This window comes from Mizuhopecten yessoensis, unplaced genomic scaffold, assembly GCF_002113885.1.
Source record: "Mizuhopecten yessoensis strain PY_sf001 unplaced genomic scaffold, ASM211388v2 scaffold4373_2, whole genome shotgun sequence".
Lineage (NCBI taxonomy): Eukaryota > Metazoa > Mollusca > Bivalvia > Pectinida > Pectinidae > Mizuhopecten > Mizuhopecten yessoensis.
Genome location: NW_018405514.1, coordinates 98507 through 125103, shown reverse-complemented (window position 1 = coordinate 125103; position 26597 = coordinate 98507). Strand labels below are relative to the sequence as shown.

The 26597-nt window shown below is 37.3% G+C and overlaps 1 protein-coding gene across 2 annotated transcripts; it reads right to left on the bottom strand.

Annotated features, from left to right (window-relative positions):
• Window positions 1-160: 160 nt before the first annotated feature.
• LOC110448886 lies at window positions 161-25575 on the bottom strand. Of its 2 annotated transcripts, XM_021495370.1 has the most exons (6): window positions 25091-25575; window positions 9472-9653; window positions 8714-8932; window positions 8401-8547; window positions 3596-7974; window positions 161-555 (listed from the first exon to the last, which is right to left on the bottom strand). In XM_021495370.1, exons 1-6 carry the CDS (start codon window positions 25140-25142, stop codon window positions 288-290), a joined length of 5247 nt encoding a protein of 1748 aa, XP_021351045.1. In that variant the 5' UTR covers window positions 25143-25575; the 3' UTR covers window positions 161-287. The 2 variants fall into 2 exon arrangements, with proteins under 2 accessions (XP_021351045.1, XP_021351044.1); XM_021495369.1 differs by lacking the exon at window positions 161-555 and having other exon boundaries at window positions 860-7974; window positions 25091-25571.
• Between the last annotated feature and the right edge of the window lie 1022 nt (window positions 25576-26597).

Genomic DNA, 26597 nt, shown 5'->3' with positions numbered 1-26597 from the left:
ATTAAATATTAGATAAGTAAAGTCAGATGATTAAGTGAATGCAGTGTTGTTTCAGACGAAAAGGATCGGAATCGTGGTGTCGTGAAACTGGTCGATACGATATGATACGGAGAAAAGCCGTTGCTGCAATAATCCTCATATTCAAACTCATATTGTTTATTTTGTTCGAAGTGTGGTAGTAATAATAAGTATGTAAGTAAAATGACAATTAACACGTGGGAAGACCCAGTAAAGGGGACTATCAATGACCTTATTTAGCGTTACATTGGTATTTAAAATTAATGACTTTAATCCCTGCTGTCTCTACTCCGGTTACTGTCTCTGTGGTGAGATTTCCTATCGGTGGAGTAAGTGTCAAATTTTCTTTCATAGGGTTTGTTGTGAAAATCTGAATTGTGGTAACATCTTCTAGAAGAAAATTCACTACCAGTCTTCAAACGTGATGTATTGAAATTGAATGATCTCGACTGGTATTTATCCGAATCTCTATGAAAAGGTCGCCTATCATTATTATTGTTGAAAGTGTTTCGGATGAATGGTTTTTTGAAACTGCCCCTTATCCAGTTACTATGAGCTGGAGGTCGGGCCGAAGATAATGTGGCTAGTGGGTTTAAGAGTTTTAGAATTTTAAGAGTTAATTACTGAATTAAATAATAGATAAGTGAAGTCAGATGATTAAGTGAATGCTGTGTTGTTTCAGACGAAAAGGATCGGAATCGTGATGTCGTGAAACTGGTCGCTACGATATGATGCGGAGAAAAGCCGTTGCTGCAATAATCCTCATATTCAAACTCATATTGTTTATTTTATTCGATGTGTGGTAATCAAGATTTGTTTACCACGGTAATTCATTTCACAATAATAGAAGGTTGGAACATGGAGAAAGGTATATTTGAGTGTGTTTTATACACGTTATTGTTAGTATATATTATTATCATATAATTGTTTTATTAAATAAATTATTACAAATATTATAAAACTTAACTGTTTCAACATACATATGAAGAATGTCTTCCCTAAAGGTATGGATTATGTGAGAGTCTGCCTATATTGTGAATTATGGTCTTTTAATTGTAGATTGAATCACAATATAGCTATTATCATGCTTGCTTTATTTGCCGATTTAATTGATAACTGAAATATTTACGTATCTATCTTGATGCAGATGGCGGATGTGTTTCTTGGGGAGATTTTTACTTTATTTTTTTTTAATGCAGATAATCTGCGAGAGCTCATAAACAAATTAATCAAAATGACATTAAGAATATTTGTTCATAATTTCGTATAGCATCCCTACTTTAAGCAAATCTACAAAATGCTATATGTAATCGCAAAAGATGACTGATTTTAATTGATATCTTAGATAACTCGGTCATCTGATGTAGCTTGACGTTTGCTATTCGTTATCTGGTGGTATTTGTCATCTGGCGGGGCTCGATTTTGACTACTGGTGATCAAGTGTATCTCTGTTAGGATTATAAGTTTACAGTACAATGTACATGACCTAATTTGGGCAAAGTCCAATTATCTCACCGACAAATATAACAGTCAGGGACAACATGAACGCGGATGCAGCGGAAACATAAATGTCTGTGATGGAGGTAACTTTAAGGACACGCATTGTATGGGTATTCATGTCGTTCACTGATGACAATAACAAGGAAACGTTTGTTGTCTTACTGTCGTGCTAACGTTATCTATGAGGAGACACATGTCAGACTATAATATATATAAGTCAAGTGGAGTGAGATACAGTTATTAAAACTTTAACAATGTAAAATAAATAAAGTTCTATGAAAATGTCTAGCGAAGCAATAGAGTAAATGGCCAGGTGGGAGGCTGTTCCTGTCGGAGATAGTCGTTGGTAAGACATATTTTTACAAAATGTGTTCTGTAAGACGCAATTCGGAACGAATTTTAATTTGCATATCATCACTGACAAGGGCATCCCTGCAATAATCTATGGCGGCTGAATTGGAACAATCGTGTTTTTCGCTTTATCCCCGCGACAAATATCCGTTTAAGGATATAAATCGGAGAGTTTGCATGGTAAAAAAAAAAGAGAAAAAGCGCCCTTTTATTATTTTATGAAAGACGTTCTATTTTTAAATGTATCGTGTCGTCGCAAAAACCCGTCGTTTCGAAGGCCAAGAGTGAAAATACGAAGAAGCTCAATTCTTTGTAGCTAATAAGCTTAAAAACAAAACTGACCATAACAAGCCACCATAAAAAAGCAGCAAGAATGGCACTTTGTCACTTTTTCGCCTTCAAAATGGCAAATTTACAAGACGGCATAGCGCAATATAAGAAAAGTAAAAGGACGAAAAAGCAAAATCGCTCTTGTCACCGTTACAATTTGATTAAGTTCAGTTACCATAAGATATGTCATGGGCTTTGTCACTGAAATAAAAACCATGCTTTTTCGCTTTTACGCTGAGAGGGACCCTTATGCTATCGTAATGATGATTCAATAAAGCCATCTGCTAAAAAGGTCATTCAGTTGAGGAGATATTCGAAAATCAGAGGTAATTTGCTTTTATAAAATGAGTAATACCCCCAGAAAATATATAACTCTTATATTTTCCGTTTGATCAACTTCACATAAATAAAATATGTGTAAAGAAGGCAGTCTTTTGGTTAACTATCATCTCATGCTTATAGAGGCAAATCTGTCTAATATGTAGATGAACAACTCACACGTTACTGTTCTATTTAGGTAATCAATTGGCCACTTCAGTCCATACTTCATTCTCGAATTTCCAGGGATTTCGCTCACTTATGTTCTTTTCACCCATGGGATATGTGCTGACAAAATCGAAGGCTCGGTATGCGCCACCTTGTGGAGGACACCAGTAGACTAGTCTGGTCCTTTGATGTACATCAAAAGTTTGATGGCTTTATAGTCAGGTGTCGCTCCACTGTAATTCACAAAATACATGTATCAGCCTAGATATTTTGTTATGCCTGATACTAACCAAATAGCTAAGTTCGTGCCTTGAATTTTGTCACATTGACATATTCAAGGTGTGCAGAGAACGTAAGCCCCTGGAAATGTGAGGATGTCCATACTTGCTGCCATGTTTCATCAGAGTGGATAATCCTTATTCGCCCTGTGCATTTGATGTTGTTTACAAATGGTCGCTGTAATAATAAATTTCCTCAAGAGGAAGATCAAAAAAGACTTAAGTTTAACTGTGGCGAAAATGGCATGGTATAAAGTAATAATAAGTTTGTAAGTAAAATGACAATTAACACGTGGGAAGACCCAGTAAAGGGGACTATCAATGACCTTATTTAGCGTTACATTGGTATTTAAAATTAATGACTTTAATCCCTGCTGTCTCTACTCCGGTTACTGTCTCTGTGGTGAGATTTCCTATCGGTGGAGTAAGTGTCAAATTTTCTTTCATAGGGTTTGTTGTGGAAATCTGAATTGTGGTAACATCTTCTAGAAGAAAATTCACTACCAGTCTTCAAACGTGATGTATTGAAACTGAATGATCTCGACTGATATTTATCCGAATCTCTATGAAAAGGTCGCCTATCATTATTATTGTTGAAAGTGTTTCGGATGAATGGTTTTTTGAAACTGCCCCTTATCCAGTTCCATCTTCCACGGCCCCTTCCCCGTCCTCTGCCGCGCGCGCCTCCAAAATGATGCGTGTTATCATTCCTGTCGTGCCTATCGAACCGGTGGTCGGTCCTGTTGTGATATCGGTCTCCATGGCTTTCCCTTGTATCGCTGCTTTGGCTAGATCCTCGCCTTTGTTCAACATATTTCCGGTCATCGCAAATGGCTGATGATTTTCTATCAATATATACCTCTCTACGTTCCCAGTTGTTTGAGCGTCTGTCCTGGCTCGTTGACCGGTCTCTCGAATGTTCAGATCGAACAGCCGTCAAGAGTTCTGGAGGAAGATCCACAGGCAGGTCATCAAAGCCTCGTGTTTCGTCGAGCTTTAGATTGGCATTGCCAAGTGTAGAGGATTGGTCATTGTCATTTGCTGTTACTTTTTTCTTTACCATTTCGAATATCATGTCAGCCATTTTCCCTTCAGTACTTCCGTCATTTCTTGGTCCATCAAACAAGACTCTCTTTAGAAGAGACGTCATGGCTTTTGATAACGTAGTTTCTGAGCTAGGAGGATCAGTGCGACTCGCACTCTCCCTCTGTTTTTGGAAACTCCTACTCGTATTTTGGTGTCTGCTAAAGACCGAGTCACCCCTCGTTCTTCTATCAGATACCGAATCGTTCCGAAATCGCGAGTGAGGCCGTCGATTGTTTGGCGGGTCTAGGGAAATGATCATACCATGCCTATCTATGATCAAATTGTTTGGATGTGATGTCCTGGTTTTATGCCAAGGTTTCCCCCCTTGTCTATCTTTCAAAGACGATATTCTATTTTCATGGAACCTGGATTCAGTAAACCTTCCTCTATGGTTCTTAAAATAAGGTTTATTGAAATATGTTGGTTTCCATAAGGGGCGATCTTCGTCATCAGAATCTTTCTTTTCGGTTTTTACAACCTTTTCCGTCTTAACAACCGGTGTTTTAGCACTCTGTTTTTTCACAGATGAGTCTTTTGAAGAAATGTTTTTAAATAATGTTAACTTAGCTTTCTGAATAGCACGAACTCTAAAGCCACTTGGTGATCGCCTTCTATCAACCCATTTCAGCCCAAGTCGCTTTTGTCTATCTTTAAAATATCTCGTCAGCAGTATGCCCCTTTCATGAAATGGGACAAACCCTGGATCTCGAATGGGTGATATATCTCGTGGACGCTGACTGGTCTTTCTATGAGAATCAGAGGTCACAGAACCAGAGACGCTTTTGCTCCGACTCCTATTCCTGTCACAACTTCGTCTTTGTTGAGAAGCTGATCTTTCAGATTCATGAGTACTATTTTCAGCTTCCTTTCCCCGACTGCTGTTATCTTTAACAAGTGAATGCGACGGATATAAGGTACATGATTCCTTCTTGATTTCAGTTAACGTTTTGTCGATTTCTTGACTCAAAATCCAATCTGTTGATGTGGTATTTGCAGTAATCTTAGTTTCCTGTTCGGTATTTGTGATATGTCCTTTCCGAACTGTGTTATCAACTGTATCATCTATTTGCGCTAATTTCTCGTCAAAAACAGTTTCGGTAGCTTTCTTTTTTATTGCAATCGGTTCAGATTGCGGTTCTGGTGTCAGTTGGCATTTTTTGATAGCAACAACATCATGGAAAAGGGTTTTTGAAATCGTCTGAAAGCCAGATTTGCGATCTAAGTCTGGCATAAAAGATGAAAAACCTTGGTTTCTAGGTTTGAAATCATCACGAAGCAAATTCTCGGACACATCCATATCGTTAGTTGATAACTCTATCGAACTATTTTCTTTTGGTTCCCCAGACTGTAGGTTTGTTTCGACCACTTTCTCGGGTGTCACCACTGTACCAGTGACGCCAATATTTGAATCACTTCCCTTTTCATTTTGCAAATTTGCAGCACACTGGTCTATTTCGTGAACTGCTCTGTTTTCCAAGACATCTTCTTGTATATTCACACAATTGACCTCTATCACTGTAGGTGCTTTAATGGCTGCAATATCATTCGTTTGACGAACTGCACGGTCGGTTACAATGGTAGATATTGCCTGTTGAATTTCATTGGTAATTGTGTCAACTTCCATTTCCTCCTCAGTCTGAGAATTCATGCCTGATGAACTCCTGTTGTCGTCAGATTCTACGACCTTTTTCTGTATCACCTTGATTGCATCACCGAGGTCCTGCAAAGTCTTTTCAACCTCAGACGATAAATGTGTTTCTGCAGCCTTTGAAACGTTGACAGAAAAGATGATATCATCTACCTGCTTGCTTGAAAGTGATTGACCACTTTTGCATATCGTGTCGTCGACTCGCATTTCATTCAATACTGGTTTAGATTCTTCGTCACTTGACGAAGAGCTACAATTATCACATGTTGAACACGCAAGAATGGAATGATCATCGTCACTGTCAGATTCGTGTTGTATTTTAGAGCAATTTACTCTGTCTGAATATCCCGAAACAGTCTTTGTCGGACTATTCTTATCGGATTTATCCACTTGATTTGCTTTGGCAATACAATCTTCATCTGCACGTTTTGTTTGTGTTTTGTCTTTTTCATTTGTTTGAGGATGTAGTACGCTGCCATTCGTAGATTCAGTATCCTGTGATGTTCGCTTTTGGATTCTGGGGTCTCGTGGATTAAGAACCCTGTCGTTGTTGTTGTGGTTACCTGGCAGCCCTGACTGCGAGGACTTGGCAGAGTCAGCATTGCTTGATTGCTTTCTGTTCGCAACAGTTTGTTGATCAATCATTTCGGACATACGGTGTTTTGCAACTGACATAGGTTTCCTGTCAGTGTCTTGATTGTCTGTAAGACGCGACAATGGCGCATCATTTAGGTATGTAGGATCATGGGAAGCATCCATTGATACGTCTGCTTTATCATCAAGTTTGAAATGGTCACCCATAGTTTCCTTCTTTTTCTTTATATAACTTTCATAAAAGCTTGAACATTTCTTTGATGAAGCCTTCATGCTGCCTTCTGTTTGAGACCTGCCGGTACTGTCATTAGTATTTGAACGAATTGCAGGCACTGGATTCTTATTCTTTGTGTACGCATTTACTTTAGTGTCATTGTCTTTCTCCTCCTTATATCTCTTAGTATTATCATTTCTTTTGTTATGACATTGATTCGGGGAACCTTTTGACACTACTGGGATTTTAGTAGTACCCATCCAATATATGTCTTGTGGTTCGTCCAGAGTTGGTGTAGGGGTGTCTCGATTGGGTTCAAAATTGCCATGATTTAAATCGACCTTAGTTTCCTGTTTTAATTTGTTGCAATCATCCCCAGCCGCGTCTGTTTCAATGCCACTTTTTGACGTTTGTAGCTGCGCTTTCGTCGTTTCTTTGTGTTCAGGATTTGCATCGACATCTCCACTTTGTTGACTGATATTCTCAGTAATCAAAACAGAGACATTGCAGTGTGATTGGTTTTTGACAGTGTATTCTGGCGTCGGCTTTTCTTCCTTAATTTTGATTTTATGTAACATTGTGCTTGTTCTACTCAGGTCTAGTGGTTGGTCACTGTCCTCGCCCAACTCCACCCTTTTTGGTGAAAAGATGATATCGTCGGTAACGATATCGTCTACTACTACGTCCTCCTCAGATGTTACTGATTCTCCTGATTTTCCAGAACTTCGACTTTGCCTCAGTTCCTTAAGTTTTCTTTGCTTCACCTGGATTTCTTGTTCTATTTCTTTTAATCGTTGAAGGATCAGAGATTTCTCTGATGCGGATTCTGTAGTTTGTAAAGTACAATTTCGGTTTTGGAGCGACTTTTCAGTTTCCATATACACATTTGTGTCATCCGTAGACCTTGGTTCAATAAGTGGATCCCACAAATATTCTGTGTATTGTAAGTCTGCCTCCTCCTCGTAGTCTTGTTGTGCAGTTTCTATGTCTATTAATGAATCATTTTTATTCACTTCATCCTGCCCTAAAGAGTTTGACCTTGTAATGCGTAGTGTCCTGGTTGATCGCCGGCCAGCACCGTATGCTGACTTCTGCCTTGGAGTTTGGTAAGATGAGATATGGGCGTCATCAAGAGAACTTGATCTCGTATCTTCTCTTTTGACACAAGTACCATTACTGTCAGTAGAAATCTCACCACTCTTTTCCCTAAGTGCAGCCGATGCCAAATCTGCTTTAGATGATATTTCTACATTAGAAACAGTTGGAGTATGTCCTTCCTCGCTTAATTGTTGTTTAAATGTAGCATTTATAGAAGCCTGTCTCTTTTTCCGTTGCTTTTGCCATGGCGTACGCAGAGGTCCAATAATTTTTTCTCCTGTTCGTTCAAGGCTTAGAACTGCAAAAGGTAGTATTTGCGATGGCGACATACTTGGAAGTGTAGTTTCCTCGTCATATTCATATAGGTATGCCTGGAAAAACATATAGAAAAATTTATCTAACAATATTTGAAATAATAACAATACATATAGGAAAACATTTTTTCTCTCCATTTTTCCATTGATTGCTTTTGAAATGCATAAGACCAGAGCGTATTTGATATTTTCTTCTGTTTGATTAGCTACACGAAGTAAACTTTTTCTTTGGACTTCTTTTTTCCTTTTCGTCAATGACAGTCTGTCGTTAATTATGCTAATCCTGAGTATCTTTTCAATCAGATAAGTTGAAACTGTTATATCAGCTACGTTGAATCGCATACTTGACTACCTACTCCTTCTTTCTAACCGTGACAATTTCTATCAGTAAACAATTGTAAGTATTACAATTCATGCAATTCATATGAGTATGCTTAATCTTTACGTTCGGTTGTCATATAACATTTCTGTAATAATACTTACTAAGTTATGATCTTGCGCATCACATATTCCCATTTCCGGATCCGGTTTAACCAAAGAGATATGTGTATCATAGTTTGGTGTTGGTTCCATGGTGCACTTGTCATTTGTCAGATTCGGTGTGACAGATTTCACTTTCCCGAACATCACCTTTATAAAAAATAAAAATGTTTGGTATTAGCTTAAGTTTGATTGATGGACAATGTATCTTACCTATCATTTATTATTTCAAAAAAGCACACACCTTTAATACCAACTGAACGGTACAATTGTATTACATTTATAGTAACCAAAGATATACGTCTTTGTTATTTACCTTAAAGACAAGTAGGAATTTGATTCCCTCTGCCTTTGTACATGCTGTGTATCTCAAAAGTAGGTCAAAGTTTCTGTTCAGGTGTAGACCGAACTGACTGTCACCAAGAACATTTCTTGTCTTTTCACAATGAGGTCCCGACTTGCAAACTTTCTGAATGCCCTGCCAAGATTCTTCAGCGAACAACAATCTATCTTCAAGTTCCTTTGGTTTCCTTCCCTGGAAAAAGATAACATATAATATATATATATCAGTAAATATCATGTGTAGCTCTTAGCTACCACAACAAAATTCCATTGGCATACATCCTGGAGACAACAATGACATAGAGAGATGAAGGCGTTTTAAGCCTACACAATTACATGCGTCTATCACAAAGTTTCTGCAGGGATTGTTAAAAATAAGACAAATTTCAAAAGTCACTCTTGCTCCAAGCTTTGGGGCTTAGCCATTGTCCTTTATTACGGATAAAAGGGACCTCACCATTATGTCACACCTGAAGTTCGCACGCCTTAATTCTAAAAGTGCCCATTACAATAATGAATTTGATTTCATCAAAACCATTTATAGAAAGTTTATACATTCTTCATTTTGGAAACATAACCATAATGCATTCTTTCTCATAATGACATAGTGCCCAACATCATTTTCTCAGATAAGGATTTGACATAAGGGTGTTGAACTTTCAACCCCTGACGAAGGCCCAAGCCCGATAATCTTGATAGTTGTCTTACACGATTCTCCTATGGGTTGTTTACCTGATCTCTTAGACTTTTCCTTCTTCTCTCATATCGTCTGGCGAGCTCACTGTTCCGGACAAGGCACATGGAAATAGTACGGAATATCCTCTCTGTGTCCTTTTCTATCAGGTTCGTTCGCTGAGCTTCTCGAAAAATCTCTTTGGCATCAGGAGAATCTAGTCGAATGAATTCCATAAGTTCTAAAAAAAAAAAAATGTGAAGTTTAGACACTGAAACATATCTATTACAGCTGTCATAGCGAGGTAGTAGTAAGCATCGGACAAAGTAGACGTCGACATAGAAATCAACACAATCATTCTATGAGCAGGACTTTTAAATTTTAAATGTCACTAGGTTAATACATTTTTCAACAGATCAATAGCGTAATGTTCTCAGCGTGAATCTGTGGCACTTTCTGGTGTGTATTTTTTACAGGTACTTTAATTATCAATGTTGAAATGTTTCCCCTATTCCGGCTTTAGCTGTACGAAATCGTTTTTTATTTAGTTGATCGAATCGGTCACAAACATATCGTGATGGGATGTTTCGAGTGAAACGTTTACATTGCGGTCCATACTAAGTAAAAGAACATAGATATACTAGATACACTAGATACAATTTTTCTACACGTAGTTAAGCCAAGTAATTTTGATTTTTTTCGTTATTAATCAGAATCTTTTAATAATTTAGTAAGACGTTTATCCGCAATAATACAATTTAACTTAAGTGGTCTATATAAAGACTCGTTACTCGTTAAACAGTCATACACACTACACAAGATACAGCAATCAGATGCTGGTGTAGCGCATTCACTGCATAGAACTCAGCTCAATTAATTACTTCATACAAATTATTCTTGTTGAACATTTTTACGGTACCAGCAATGCCAGTGTAACTACATTGATTATTTACGTATTACATTTACTGTGTTGTAGGTATTCGAACAATGTTGTCTTTTGAATCCGTGACAGATTTGAGACAATAGATTGATATTTAGGCAAACCAGACGCTCGTTATACGGGCCACCTATAGTCTCCGAAGTCCTTTAAATGTGCTACTAATCCTCATGTCCTCTATTGTATAATGGTATTGATATAGAGATTAGCCTTCACCGGGATATATAGAACTTTGATTAAACGCCGTGGGTCAATGCTATTTTGTTGAGCAGCTAATTGTAGTTGATTGCGCATACGATTCATTTTGCTATTACATATTTAAGTCTGTTATTACTGTTTTTAAGACATCACGTACTAGCATTAAGTATATTCATTGTTAGAGAACATTGAGCCACATTCTACAGGGTGATTATGTAACACTAACTTCTGTGTATAGCTACATAGACCATACCTAACTACACACTGAACAGAGTTCTGTGTACGAGGTGACTGCTGTGTGTCATTACTTCGTAAACGATAATTCCATGTATGATTACTGTATACAAAGTAACTTGTCTGTCAATGTGATTAAAGAAATAACTTTACAAGAAAGTTATAAATTTGAATATATATCAAACCTATATACAAGCTCGATATGATCTATGACATTGCGTTGTTATCGAAGTCCTTGTACGGTATACTGCCCTATCTAATCTATGTAACAGGTGATGTTTAGATAGCTGGAGATGATAGCACACACGCCTGTCCCTACACATCTTATCAGACAGTGTCAACCGTGACATGTACAGTAAGTTTCCCACCTGAACCTTTTCTCTAATATAGATGCTACTTTCTCGTGAGAAATAGACGATTATAATTTAATGTTGAAAACTTAAAGCTTAAACATGATAACTAAAACAACAAGGTCTAAAATGACCGCTCTCATTTAATACATAACAATAAAACATCTAACAACACCACCACACACATTTCCGTTTTATAATAAAGATACAATTGCAGATATTTCCAATACAACATATATATCTATACAACATAACGTCATTAGTAATATTATGTTCATTTAGTTGAATGTTGTATTTGTTAAATCAAAACTGAGCTACGTTTGAACTCTTCAATATAATCGGTTTCTTATTTCAGTTTTTCTATTGGAGTATTTCGGTGTTCGTTTGTTTGATAAAACCAAACTAATGTACTAGTGTACGTATAATGGCTAACTTGCCAAACTGAACACGTGACTAGCTAACTGCTTATAGAGACATATTCTAGTGTACGTCTGACGTCTCAGTTACCAAACTAAATACATGATAGACGTGTTTTAGTGTACGTATGGCGTCTAACTAACCACACTAACCACGTGACTAACTGCTTATAGAGACATATTCTAGTGTACGTCTGACGTCTCAGTTACCAAACTAAATACATGATAGACGTGTTTTAGTGTACGTATGGCGTCTAACTAACCACACTAAACACGTGACTAACTGCTCATAGAGACATATTAGTGTACGTCTGACGTCTCACTTACCGAACTAAATACATGATAGAGGTGTATTAGTGTACGTATGGTGTCTAACTAACCACACTAAACACGTGACTAACTGCTTATAGAGACACATTAGTGTACGTATGACGTCTAACTTACCAAACTAAATACATGATAGAGGTGTATTAGGGTACGTATGGCGTCTAACTAACCACACTAAACACGTGACTAACTGATTATAGAGAGATTCTGGCGTACGTATGACAGCCAACCTAACCAAACTAAACACGTGCCTAACTGCTTATAGAGGCACATTCTAGTGTACGTCTGACGTCTCACTTACCGAACTAAATACATGATAGAGGTGTATTAGTGTACGTATGGCGTCTAACTAACCACACTAACCACGTGACTAACTGCTTATAGAGACATATTCTAGTGTACGTCTGACGTCTCAGTTACCAAACTAAATACATGATAGACGTGTTTTAGTGTACGTATGGCGTCTAACTAACCACACTAACCACGTGACTAACTGCTTATAGAGACATATTCTAGTGTACGACTGTTTGACTCAACCACCCTAAACACGTGACTAACTGATTATAGAGACATTCTGGCGTACGTATGACAGCCACCCTAACCAAACTAAACACGTGCCTAACTGCTTATAGAGGCACATTCTAGTGTACGTCTGACGTCTCACTTACCGAACTAAATACATGATAGAGGTGTATTAGTGTACGTATGGCGTCTAACTAACCACACTAAACACGTGACTAACTGCTTATAGAGACATATTAGGGTACGTATGACGTCTCACTTACCAAACTAAATACATGATAGAGGTGTATAAGTGTACGTATGACGTCTAACTAACCACACTAAACACCCGACTAACTGCTTATAGAGACATTCTGGTGTACGACTGACGTCTCATTTACCAAACTAAATACATGATAGAGGTGTATTAGTGTAAGTATGACGTCTAACTTACCACACTAAACACGTGACTAACTGCTTATAGAGACATTCTGGTGTGCGACTGACGTCTCACTTACCAAACTAAATACATGATAGAGGTGTATTAGTGTACGTATGACGTCTAACTAACCACACTAAACACGTGACTAACTGCTTATAGTGACATTCTAGTGTACGTATGACGTCTAACTAACCAAACTGAACACGTGGCTAACTGCTTAAAGAGACATACTAGTGTACGTATGACGTCTAACTAACCACACTAAACACCCGACTAACTGCTTATAGAGACATACTAGTGTACGTATAACGGCTAACTTACCAAACTAAACACGTGACTAACTTCTTACAGAAACATTTTAGTGTACGACTGTTTGACTTTACCACACTAAACACGTGACTAACTGCTGATAGAGACATTCTGGTGTACGTATGACGTCTAACTAACCACACTAAACACGTGCCGAACTGCTTATAGAGACATTCTAGTGTACGTATGACGTGTAACTAACCAAACTAAACACGTGACTTGTTGCTTACAGAAACATTTTAGTGAACGACTGTTTGACTCAACCACACTAAACACCTGACTAACTGCTTACAGAGACGTATTAGTGTACGTATGACGCCTAACTAACCACACTAAACATGTGATTTGTTGCTTACATAAACATTTTAGTGTACGACTGTTTGACTCAACCACACTAAACACGTGACTAACTGCTTATAGAGACATATTCTTGTGTACGTCTGACGTCTCAGTTACCAAACTAAATACATGATAGAGGTGTATTAGCGTACGTATGGCGTCTAACTAACCACACTAAACATGTGACTAACTGCTGATAGAGACATTCTGGTGTACGTATGACGTCTAACTAACCACCCTAAACACGTGCCTAACTGCTTATAGAGACGCATTCTAGTGTACGTCTGACGTCTCAGTTACCAAACTAAATACATGATAGAGGGGTTTTAGTGTACGTATGGCGTCTAACTAACCACACTAAACATGTGACTAACTGCTGATAGAGACATTCTGGTGTACGGATGACGTCTAACTAACGAAACTAAACACGTGACTAACTGCTCATAGAGACACATTCTAGTGTACGTATGACGTCTAATAAACCATGCTAACACGTGACTAACTGCATTTAGACACATTCTAATGTACGTATGACACACGTGACTGACTGCTTATAGAGATATTCTAGTGTACGTATGACGTCTAACTAACCACACTAAACACGTGCCTAACTGCTTATAGAGACGCATTCTAGTGTACGTCTGACGTCTCAGTTACCAAACTAAATACATGATAGAGGTGTATTAGCGTACGTATGGCGTCTAACTAACCACACTAAACATGTGACTAACTGCTGATAGAGACATTCTGGTGTACGTATGACGTCTAACTAACGAAAATAAACACGTGACTAAGTGCTCATAGAGACACATTCTAGTGTACGTATGACGTCTAATAAACCATGCTAACACGTGACTAACTGCATTTAGACACATTCTAATGTACGTATGACACACGTGACTGACTGCTTATAGAGATATTCTAGTGTACGTATGACGTCTAACTAACCACACTAAACACGTGCCTAACTGCTTATAGAGACACATTCTAGTGTACGTCTGACGTCTCAGTTACCAAACTAAATACATGATAGAGGTGTTTTAGTGTACGTATGGCGTCTAACTAACCACACTAAACATGTGACTAACTGCTGATAGAGACATTCTGGTGTACGGATGACGTCTAACTAACGAAACTAAACACGTGACTAACTGCTCATAGAGACACATTCTAGTGTACGTATGAAGTCTAACAAACCATGCTAACACGTGACTAACTGCATTTAGAGACATTCTAATGTACGTATGACACACGTGACTAACTGCTTATCGGAAACTGATTTATATACATTATTTCAACTTGTTTCCGGATCCCATTCCTCTGTACTTTGTATGTTATGTGATGCAATGCAACTTAATTTGGAATGAAATAAAGTTTATATTAACTGCTTATAGAGACACATTCTAGTGTACGTATGACGTCTAATAAACCATGCTAACACGTGACTAACTGCATTTAGAGACATTCTAATGTACGTATGACACACGTGACTAACTGCTTATCGGAAACTGATTTATATAAATTATTTCAACTTGTTTCCGGATCCCATTCCTCTGTACTTTGTATGTTATGTGATGCAATGCAACTTAATTTGGAATGAAATAAAGTTTATATTAACTGCTTATAGAGACACATTCTAGTGTACGTATGACGTCTAACAAGCCATGCTAACACGTGACTAACTGCATTTAGACACATTCTAATGTACGTATGACACACGTGACTGACTGCTTATAGATATATTCTAGTGTACGTATGACGTCTAACTAACGAAACTAAACACGTGACTAACTGCTTATAGAGACATTCTGTTGGACGTATGACTTTTAACTAACCAAACTAAACACGTGACCAACTGCTCATAGAGACACATTCTAGTGTACGTATGACGTCTAACAAACCATGCTAACACGTGACTAACTGCATTTAGAGACATTCTAATGTACGTATGACACACGTGACTGACTGCTTATAGAGATATTCTAGTGTACGTATGACGTCTAACTAACCAAACTAAACACGTGACTTGCTGCTTATAGAGACATTCTAAAGTACGTAGGACGCACGTGATTAACTGCTCATAGATAAGTTCTAATGTACGTATGACACACGTGACTAACTGCTTATCGGAAACTGATTTATATAAATTATTTCAACTTGTTTCCGGATCCCATTCCTCTGTCCTTTGTATGTTATGTGATGTAATGCAACTTAATTTGGAATGAAATAAAGTTTATAGTAACTGCTTATAGAGACACATTCTAGTGTACGTATGACGTCTAACTAACGAAACTAAACACGTGACTAACTGTTCAAAGAGAAACACGTGACTAACTGTTGATAGAGACATTTTGGTGTACATATGACGTCTAACTAACCACACTAAACACGTGACTAACTTCTTACAGAAACATTTTAGTGTACGACTGTTTGACTTTACCACACTAAACACGTGACTAACTGCTGATAGAGACATTCTGGTGTACGTATGACGTCTAACTAACCACACTAAACACGTGCCTAACTGCTTATAGAGACATATTCTAGTGTACGTCTGACGTCTAACTAACCACACTAAACACGTGCCTAACTGCTTATAGAGACATTCTAGTGTACGTATGCCGTCTAACTAACCACACTAAACACGCGCCTAACTGCTGATAGAGACATTCTGGTGTACGTATGACGTCTAACTAACCACACTAAACCCGTGCCTAACTGCTTATAGAGACATTCTAGTGTACGTATGCCGTCTAACTAACCACACTAAACACGTGCCTAACTGCTTATAGAGACATTCTAGTGTACGTATGCCGTCTAACTAACCAAACTAAACACGTGCCTAAATGCTTATAGAGACATTCTAGTGTACGTATGACGTCTAACTAACCAAAATAAACACGTGACTAACTGCTTATGTAAGCTAAACGTACTAAACAAGTAAGGAACGGTTTGTAATCATAATAGCTGTAACTGGCGGTGCCAAGTTAAAAACTTACTAATGTCTACAGGTTTTGGTGATGTTTGGTTAAATCAAAATGTTGTTAACGAAAAAGTATTTTTACATAATTTCAAACAACGTCTCACTGACAACTTTCTTCAATCAATGAACGAGTTTGTGGAAAACTCTTCTAAATGTTATCTGTACAAATTCTTGCTTGACTCGTTTACCTTACAATATTATTTAACAAAATCAATTCCTGTCGTTTATCTTAGGCTTATTTCCAAGTTTCGAATGTCATCCCATCGTTTACGCATAGAAGAAGGCAGATATTGTAATACCCCAAGGGCCCATAGGATTTGTCTTCATTGTAACCAAAATCAAATAGAAGATGAATTTCATTTCATTTTAATTTGTCCTCTATACGCAACTTTACGTAAAAAAATTATCAAAAAATATTATTGGAACCGTCCGTCGTCCTATAAACTTGTACAGTTGCTAGCAGTTCGTAATAGGAAAGAACTTTGTCATTTAGGTAAATATTTACAATCAAGTTTACTATTACGCTCGACATAATGTGCATTGTTTAATTATCATGTGCATGCTTTTTCTTTTTATCTCCAGATAAAAACTGATTACTTCTTACTTCATTTGATTGAGATTCTTCCAATCTTTCAATCATGTACATTACTTCAATTAATCATCTCATTAATATTTTTCTTTTGTCATTTGTATTCTCATGTGCGTACAACTGTCCGCCATCTATCAAATCAGCTTGTCTTGTACAATGTAGGTTATGTTACATGTTATTCAATATTTGTGTAATGTTTTCGACACCCTTATTGTACATGTACACATTAATTACTCTGTATTATGCTGTAATGCTTATGGGCCGTAAGGCTGAAAGTGAATAAACAATACAATACAATACACCGAGACATTTCATTGTACGTCTAAGTTAATTATACCATACACATGATACACTGCATACCGAGATATGTCAGTTTGTTATACTAAACCAGTACAGACCTTCTCACTGAGACATTTTGGTGTACGTCTGTCTGCTGGACTTAATTATATGTAACACGTGATACACTATTTGTCGAAATATGTCAGCTTGTCTGTCTAAAAACACCATAATAAACAAGTAAGGAACGGCTCACTCATAGAATTTAGTGTACGACCGCAGATTAAATCATAGTATATATAAATATACGCTCATTGAGACAGGTCAGGGTGTCTGTAGAAAGGACATGCACTGAGACATGCGAGTCTGTCTGACTTCACCATACAACACACTTATATCTTAGTTTTTCACGAGAACTATATACTAGAATTGTCTAATATTGTATAAACAAACAACAACATAAATAAAACAAAAGGCGGTAAAATTTGATAAAATGTCAACCATCGCCTAGCCTATCTGTAGATTACACATTTAAGTCAAATCTATCGCCAAACAGGTAGAACGGCGCAATGTACTTTGATCTTGAACTTTAACTTGACTCCATTGTTAAACAAACAATGCGAAATAAGAAGCGTTAAATGAAGAATTCTGTCCTGCATAACTCATAAATAAAGCTAGAGATAATGCTTAGAGTTTAAAACAACAATACACACACACGCACACACACACACACTCACTCACATAACTATATATATATATAGTGTTGATAATTTTTCTTTTTATACTATATATATACAGATATAAAGAAAATAAACGATTCGTTAATTTCAATATCAATAGTACGAGATAGACATACAGGTAATTTCAGACAGGTTATACAGGTAGTTATGAACAGGTATTTATACAGGTAGTTATATTTATGAACAGGTATTAGCTATAGAAATATACAATCAGTTTTAAAGGTAGTTATAAACAGGTATTAGGTATAGAAATATACAGGTAGTTATACAGGTAGTTATGAACAGGTATTAGCTATAGCAATATAAAGGTAGTTTTAAACAGGTAGTAGCTATAGAAATATACATGTAGTAATAAACAGGTAGTTGCTATAGAAATATACAGGTAGTTATAAACAGGTAGTAGCGGTAGAAAAAATACAGGAAGTTATAGATAGGTAGTAGCTATCAAAACATACAGGTAGTAATAGGTAGGTATTAGCTATAGCTATAGACAGGTAGTAGCTATAGAAATATACAGGTAGTTATATACAGGTAGTAGCTATAGAAATATACAGGTAGTTACATACAGGTAGTAGCTTTAGAAATATACAGGTAGTTATATACAGGTAGTGGCTATACAAATATACCGGTAATGATAGACAGATGACAGTTGTATATGTAAATAATGGATTTCATTAAAGCTTTGCTCAGATTCTATAAACTCACTTTCACAATTTATTACAGAAACACATGCACTTGAAAACATGGTATAAACAGTTAAACCGGAAAGACCTTTGTGTACACAGTGCTTGTATTAAGGAGAATATCCGTCATACCAGCTAGCCCTCGTAGTACTCCTGGCCGTCCACCGCGACCAGTTCAGGAAATGGGGGCGGGGTATGGGGGCAACGAACAGTCCCGCCATAATCCTAATACTCCTGGGCAACCAGTTGAGGAACGGAGGGCTGACGAGGGTAATCTCGTTCGGGTCCATGTAGCCAGGGAAGTCGCGTGTGCCTCCTAGTACTCCTGGGCAACCAGTTGAGGAACGGATGGCTAATGAGGGTAACCTCGTTCGGGCCCAGTCAGAGCAATCGTGTGCGCCTCCTAGTACTCCTGGGCAATCAGGAGCTTTGAGCTTTCAAGCGTTCAAGCTTTCAAGCGCTTTGAGGTTTGCAACACAACCAGTTGAGGAACGGAGGGCAAGTGAGCCTTATGTTCCTTCTAGTACCTCTGACAGATCCCATTTACCCAAGGAACAGAGGTAGAACAGAGAGGAGAGTGAACTTTCAGTTCTGTCATGGAATATTGGCAAAGGGCTAGTCAACAAACTTACTGATGGAAACTTTGTAGACATAATTTATAAATATGATATTGTTTGTATTACCGAATGCTTGATTACAGATACCGATGTTATTGAGCTAGATGGGTACTGTACATATGTTTTTCCTAGACCTACTGGGAAAGGAGGCGGAGTTGTAATTTTACACAAGAGCTATATAAAAAATGTGTTTTGTTTAGTTGAAAATATTGTGGATTGTATATTTTTGGTAAATCTTAACTATGATGAAAAGTCTGTATTTTTGTGTTTTTGCTATTTCCCGCCAGAAAATAGTGGGTTTTTTTTTATAATAATTGTGATGTTGACATTTTTATTACTCTTGAAGAGTCAATTAGCCGTTACAAAACAAATGGAAATGTATATGTTACCGGCGAATTTAATGCTAGAACAGGAACTAGACCTGATTTCAAAGTAAATTATAGCCTCAATAATAATACGTTAGATTTTATGAATTACAGTAATTATTCAAATATTCAGAATCGTAGTAACATGGATAAATATGTGAATACTTATGGCAGAAAACTAGTTTCATTGTGTAAACATACGAGTATGCGTATAGTTAATGGTCGTCATACAGGTGACAAAGACGGAAGTTTTTCATTTTGTAGTAACAACGGCACAAACCTGATTGATTATCTAATGTTATAACTTTGGTACGGGCGAGTTCAATACTCTTTCTGACCATTCACCATTGTATTTCTCCTTCAATATCAGTTCATATAGCAATAATGTTACTGATGACCAAAACGGTGCTTCATGTACAGGTAAGACATGTAAAACTGTAAGGTGGGACAGAGATAATGTAGATACAATATGTAATGGTCTTAATGTAATAGTTGAAGAACTCCTTGATATATGTCATATGCCTTTGGGTACTCATGAAGAACTTGATAGATGTGTAGCCAAAGTTTGTGGTGATATAAATGACGTAGTTTTACCTAACTGTGACGTTAAAATTGCTAAAAGTACATCACACTATCCCCGTCAACATAAGGTGGAGAAAGAGGACAAACCGTGGTTTACTGAAGAATGTAAAATGAGATATAATGAGTATAAAAAATGCATTGTTTAATTTTAATGCTTCCAAATCATGTGAGAATCTTGCTGTTCTTATAAGTAAAAAACGGGCTTACAAAAAGTTGGAATATAGACTCAAACGACAATATAAACGACAAGAAGGTGATATGGTTGCGTTTCTTAGAAAGAACAATCCGAAGAAGTTTTATAAAAAAAAAATTTTCAAAGCGTAAAAACAGAGTATCCCAACCACAACTTAATATCAATGAATTTTTAGAATATTTTGAAAGTGTTAGTAGTAACGCTGGTGATATTGATGCTACTGCTCAGGACTTTTATGATGACACAGATTTAACAATATTTGAATAATTAGATAAACCATTTACAGAAGATGAGGTACATATCGCAATTAGAAATTTGAAAAGAGATAAAAGCTGTAGTGAAGATTTAATCTTAAATGAACTTTTCGTAGATTGTGAAGACATTTTAACACCTTGTATAACGAAGCTTTTCAGACGAATATTTGAATCGGGTCTTTTTCCGGAAGTGTGGTCACGTGGCTGCATTGTCCCAGTACACAAAAAAGGTGATATTAATGATGTTGGTAATTATAGAGGAATTACTCTTGTCAGTTGTATGGGCAAACTTTTTACTGTAGTTTTAAACAGAAGGCTTAAACAGTGGGACAAAGAAAATTCAATTATTACTGATGCCCAGTTTGGTTTTAAAGCTGGTCACTCAACTGTAGATGCTATATTCGTACTTCAGTCATTAATTAATAGATCTCTAAGTAAAAAGAAAAGGTTGAATTGTTGCTTTGCAGATTACAAAAAGGCTTTTGACCTTATTGATAGAGGGAAATTGTGGTGTAAACTCATTAAACATGGAGTTCAAGGTAAATTGTTTAAGATTATACAATCCCTGTATAAAAATGTTAAATCCTGTGTTAAATACAACTGTCGTATTTCAGAATATTTTTCGAGCAGAATCGGTCTCTTCCAAGGAGAAGTTCTCTCACCAATTTTATACAGTTTATTTGTCAATGACTGTGAAATGAATTTTATCAGAGAAAATTGTCAACCAGTTGAAATTGGTATGATATACTTATTTTTACTTATGTACGCAGACGACACAGTTCTTATTGCAGAAACACCGCATGCTCTACAATATTTGTTAGATGCTTTATGTTTGTATAATAATGAATGGAAGCTTACTCTTAATACAGATAAAACTAAAATAGTCGATTTCAGGAATGGTGGTATTGTAAAACAGGACGAAAGTTGGTTTTATGACAGTAGCGAAGTAGAAGTTGTTAATGAATTCAATTATCTAGGTATGCTTTTTAATTTTAACGGAAAATTCAATAAAACTCAGCAACATGCAGCAGAAAAGGGAAGGAAAGCCTATTTTGCATTATCAAGCAAATTAAAGAACCATAAATTTAATACTGAAACATTATGTTCTGTATTCGACACTTATGTAAGCAGTGTATTGGGATTATGCAAGTGAAATATGGGGTTTTCACAGAGCTTTAGAAGTTGAAAAGGTTCAACCATATTTCTGTAAAAAAACACGAGGTGTGGGTAAAAATACATGTAATGACCTTGTATATTACGAATTAGGTAGACTTCCAATGTATATTGTTCGGAAAATGAAAATATTAAAATACACGGTTAAAAAACAGACAATTGTATATTGAAAGCATGTTATGAACAGAGAATATTAGATAATGATGATTGGATTGTAAATATACAATCAGAATTGAATAAGTTAGGATTAGGGTATTTATGGAATAACTGCTATGAAAGTAAGATTGTGTACAAGTTAATAAGAGCACAAATTTTATGATATACATGTACAAGAAATTTTGTCTAAAATACAGAATTCCACAAAAGAAACATTGTATCAGAATTTAGTAGATAATTTTGGTCTGTAATACTACATGAAAAAAACCTATTGATCAGTCCAATAGAGTTTGTACATTACGTGATACTCATGATATTGAGGATGAGTTTCACTTCATCCTTAAGTGTCCTCCTATTTATGCAGATTTACGGGTGAGATACCTGAAGCCATATTATTTTAGTCGTCCCAGTGTATTTAAACTTGTTCAATTGTGACTATACTGCACTAAGTTACTGTATTTAATACCTACACTACCCGAAATACGCTTCACCGTACATAAGTAACAACACTTCACTGTAGTGACAACACAGCGTACCTATACTATATTGTTCATACGTGACTATACTGCACTAAGTTACTGTTTTTAATACCTCCACTACCCGAAATACGCGTCACTGTACATACGTAACAACACTTCACTGTAGTAACAACACAGCGTTCCTATACTATATTGTCCATACGTGACTAAGCTGCACTAAGTTACTGTTTTTAATAACTACACTACCCGAAATAAGCTTCACCGTACATAAGTAACAACACTGCACTGTAGTAACAACACAGCGTACCTATTCTATATTGTCCATACGTGACTATACTGCGCTAAGTTACTGTATTTAATAACTACACTACCCGAAATACGCTTCACCGTACATAAGTAACAACACTTCACTGTAGTAACAACACAGCGTTCCTATACTATATTGTCCATACGTGACTAAGCTGCACTAAGTTACTGTTTTTAATACCTCCACTACCCGAAATACGCGTCACTGTACATAAGTAAAAACACTTCACTGTAGTAACAACACAGCGTTCCTATACTATATTGTCCATACGTGACTAAGCTGCACTAAGTTACTGTTTTTAATACCTACACTACCCGAAATGCGCGTCACTGTACATAAGTAACAACCCTTCACTGTAGTAACAACACAGCGTTCCTATACTATATTGTCCATACGTGACTATGCTGCACTAAGTTACTGTTTTTAATACCTACACTACCCGAAATACGCGTCACTGTACATAAGTAACAACACTTCACTGTAGTAACAACACAGCGTACCTATACTATATTGTCCATACGTGACTATACTGCACTAAGTTACTGTTTTTAATAACTACACTACCCGAAATACGCTTCACTGTACATAAGTAATAACACTTCACTGTAGTAACAACACAGCGTACCTATACTATATTGTCCATACGTGAATACATTTCACTAATGTTTTAAATACCTCCACTGCTCGAAATAAGCTTCACTATGTTACAACACTGCACCATAGTAACTATTCTGACCAGTTTAACTACACCGTTCTAAAGTTACTTCACTGTGCTTAAGTTAATACTATGACTTATAGTAACTTAATTGTCAATAGCATCTAAACTATTATGCCATACTAGAAGTCCTTCACTGTCTTGATTACCTTCTCTGTCCGAAATAAGATTCACTGTAGATAAGTTAAAACATTGCGTTATTGTAACTGTATATGTACGTATATTCAGCCAAGTTTAACTACACCGTTCTAAAGTTGCTTCAATGTGCAGTACAATGACTTAAAGTAACTCAATTATCTATAAGTGTCTAACTATTATACCGTACTAAAATGATTTCATTGTCTTAAATATCTACACTGCTAAGTAACTACACTGCCCTACACTAGCCTTACTGTGCCTAAGTTATAACATTGCTCTAGAGTTACTACTCTGCCCGTGTGTAACTGAATAACTACAACACATTAAAGCAGAGACGTATATATTACGTAATATAAACGTCTCTGATTAACGTGCGCGGCACTAGTCATTGAAATAACAATAAAGCCTTTACATGCGAGTGTTTGGTATGAACATGGCTAAACACGTTAAATGCAAAACAAATGAATACTGATTAGCACCGAATTGTTTGGAACAGAACTATTTAAAACTATTTTTGTAATCCTTTATTTTTCTCCGTGTTGGGGTCTGTAGCTAGATTTCCGGATAAAAGCCATTCACGTTGTTCTGGCATTGGAATACGACACCAAGGACCAATGCACGGTATTGTATCCTTTGTCAGATATAAACACTCGTACATGACGTGTAAAGGGATATTTGTCGAACGCGTCAGGTTTAGATTGGCGGCTTCATTGAATTTTAAAATAGAAGTGACTCATAAACATGTGTAATGAATATCTGGGTGCCATTGTTAATGTTCAATAATGCAGTGGATACCTCTCGTGTGTCGATGACGTAATTGAGCATATTAGTCTATATACATGTACGTTTATATTTTACACTATGTATTCAGCAGACCTATATTCCATTCTAGTATGTATTTCTCATTCTCATTCGTCGAAATGGTAGCTGTCTGGTGTCAAAAGGTCCTCTTATCTGCGTGACAGCACACCGCCACGAATCAGGTCGACACATTCCGATGTGTAATGCGTATTTAGGGATTTCCACATTTTCGTGCTACTTTCATTTTCCTGTTGTATTTTCTGATCCTTCATTTTATCCTTCCTCGAAAACTGCTTCCATCAAATATAAATTTTATGTATCTCATATTTGTGTTTCCCTTCCACTTCAATCCAATCCAGCGTTCTGGCAATCAAACGCAGACGACGTTCGACGTCAAATTTCGATATATATATATATATATATATATATATGACTGAGTGTCGTCATCAATATCTTAAGCATTTGTAGTTGATGAGACAACAAGTTTTTGGATGGGAATGACAACAATACCAACCAAATCAACAATAAAATTTCACCACACGGATCATGATCAATAGCTCTCATCGATACTTACCAGACCTGTTTCTCTTAGGGATCCGTGTATTTGCGCCTAGAGAGGAGGCCATGACGGTAGGCGTATTTTCGTGGTCACTCTGTATCCCCGTAGTTCACATACTGTAGAGGATTCTGTCCAGACGGCCCTTGACAGGTTTAAGGCACGATCATATGGCTGGATAATGTATTTGTGACGATAACGTAATGTGGAAGACGCTTTAAGTGAAGTTCGAGTGATCTTGGCTATTTATAACGTCGCTCTTGATATTACATAGGTTTCCTAAATATGTACTATTTAACAACAAGTCTGCACCCGTCCATGACAACACTCTAATCTTCTTGTCAGGTGAGCTTTGAAACTGCTGTGCTATCGGTTACACATGCACAACTAAAACTAGTCCTGTGCGCGGTCATAGATAACCAACCTAAACTGTCTGGCGACACACATGTGTAGCCTAGCCTACATACACTACACATAAAATCCTCGATTTCCTTCCTTGTATTGGCAACTCAGACAATTTCGTTAACAAAAAGGCCGAACACTCCCCTAAAACACCGTTTAGTGTGAAACCAAAGTAGTGACCAGGTATTTGGACAGCCGGATTAGTGTTGGTTGGATATGGGGAAAGCGGGGTTAGTGGTGGTTGGATAGTGGGACAGTCAGATAAGGAGTGATTGGATAGTAAGACAGCTAGACCAGTGGTGGTTGGATAGTAAAACAGACGGATTAGTGGTGGTTGTATAGTAGGACAGCTATATCATTGGTGGTTAGATAGTAAGACCGCCGGATTAGGGGTAGTTGGATAGTGGGAAAGCGGGGTTAGTGGTGATTGGATAGTGGGACAGCCAGATAAGGGGTGATTGGAAAGTAAGACAGCTAGACCAGTGGTGGTTGGATAGTAAGACAGACGGATTAGTGGTGGTTGGATAGTGGGACATCCGGATTAGTGGTGGTTGGATAGCGTTACAGCCGGATTAGGGGTGGTTGGGTAGTGTGATAGCCGGATTAGGGGTGGTTGAGTAATGTGACAGCCGGATTAGCGGTGGTTGGATAGTGGGACAGCCGGATTAGAGGTGGTTGGATAGTGGGATAGCCGGATTAGTGGTGGTTGGATAGTTTGACAGCCGGATTCGTGGTGGTTGGATAGTGTGACAGCCGGATTAACGTGGTTGGGTAATAAGACCGCCGGATTAGTGGTGGTTGGATAGTATGACAACTATATCATTGGTGTTTGGATAGTAAGACCGCCGGATTAGGGGTAGTTGGATAGTGGGAAAGCGGGGTTAGTGGTGGTTGGATAGTGTGATAGCCGGATTAGGGGTGGTTGAGTAATGTGACAGCCGGATTAGCGGTAGTTGGATAGTGGGACAGCCGGATTAGTGTTGGTAGGATATTGGGACAGCTGTATCAGTGGTGGTTGGATAGTGGGATAGCCGGATTAGGGGTGGTTGGATAGTGGGATAGCCGGATTAGGGGCGCTTGGATAGTGGGACAGCCGGATTAGTGTTGGTAGGATATTGGGACA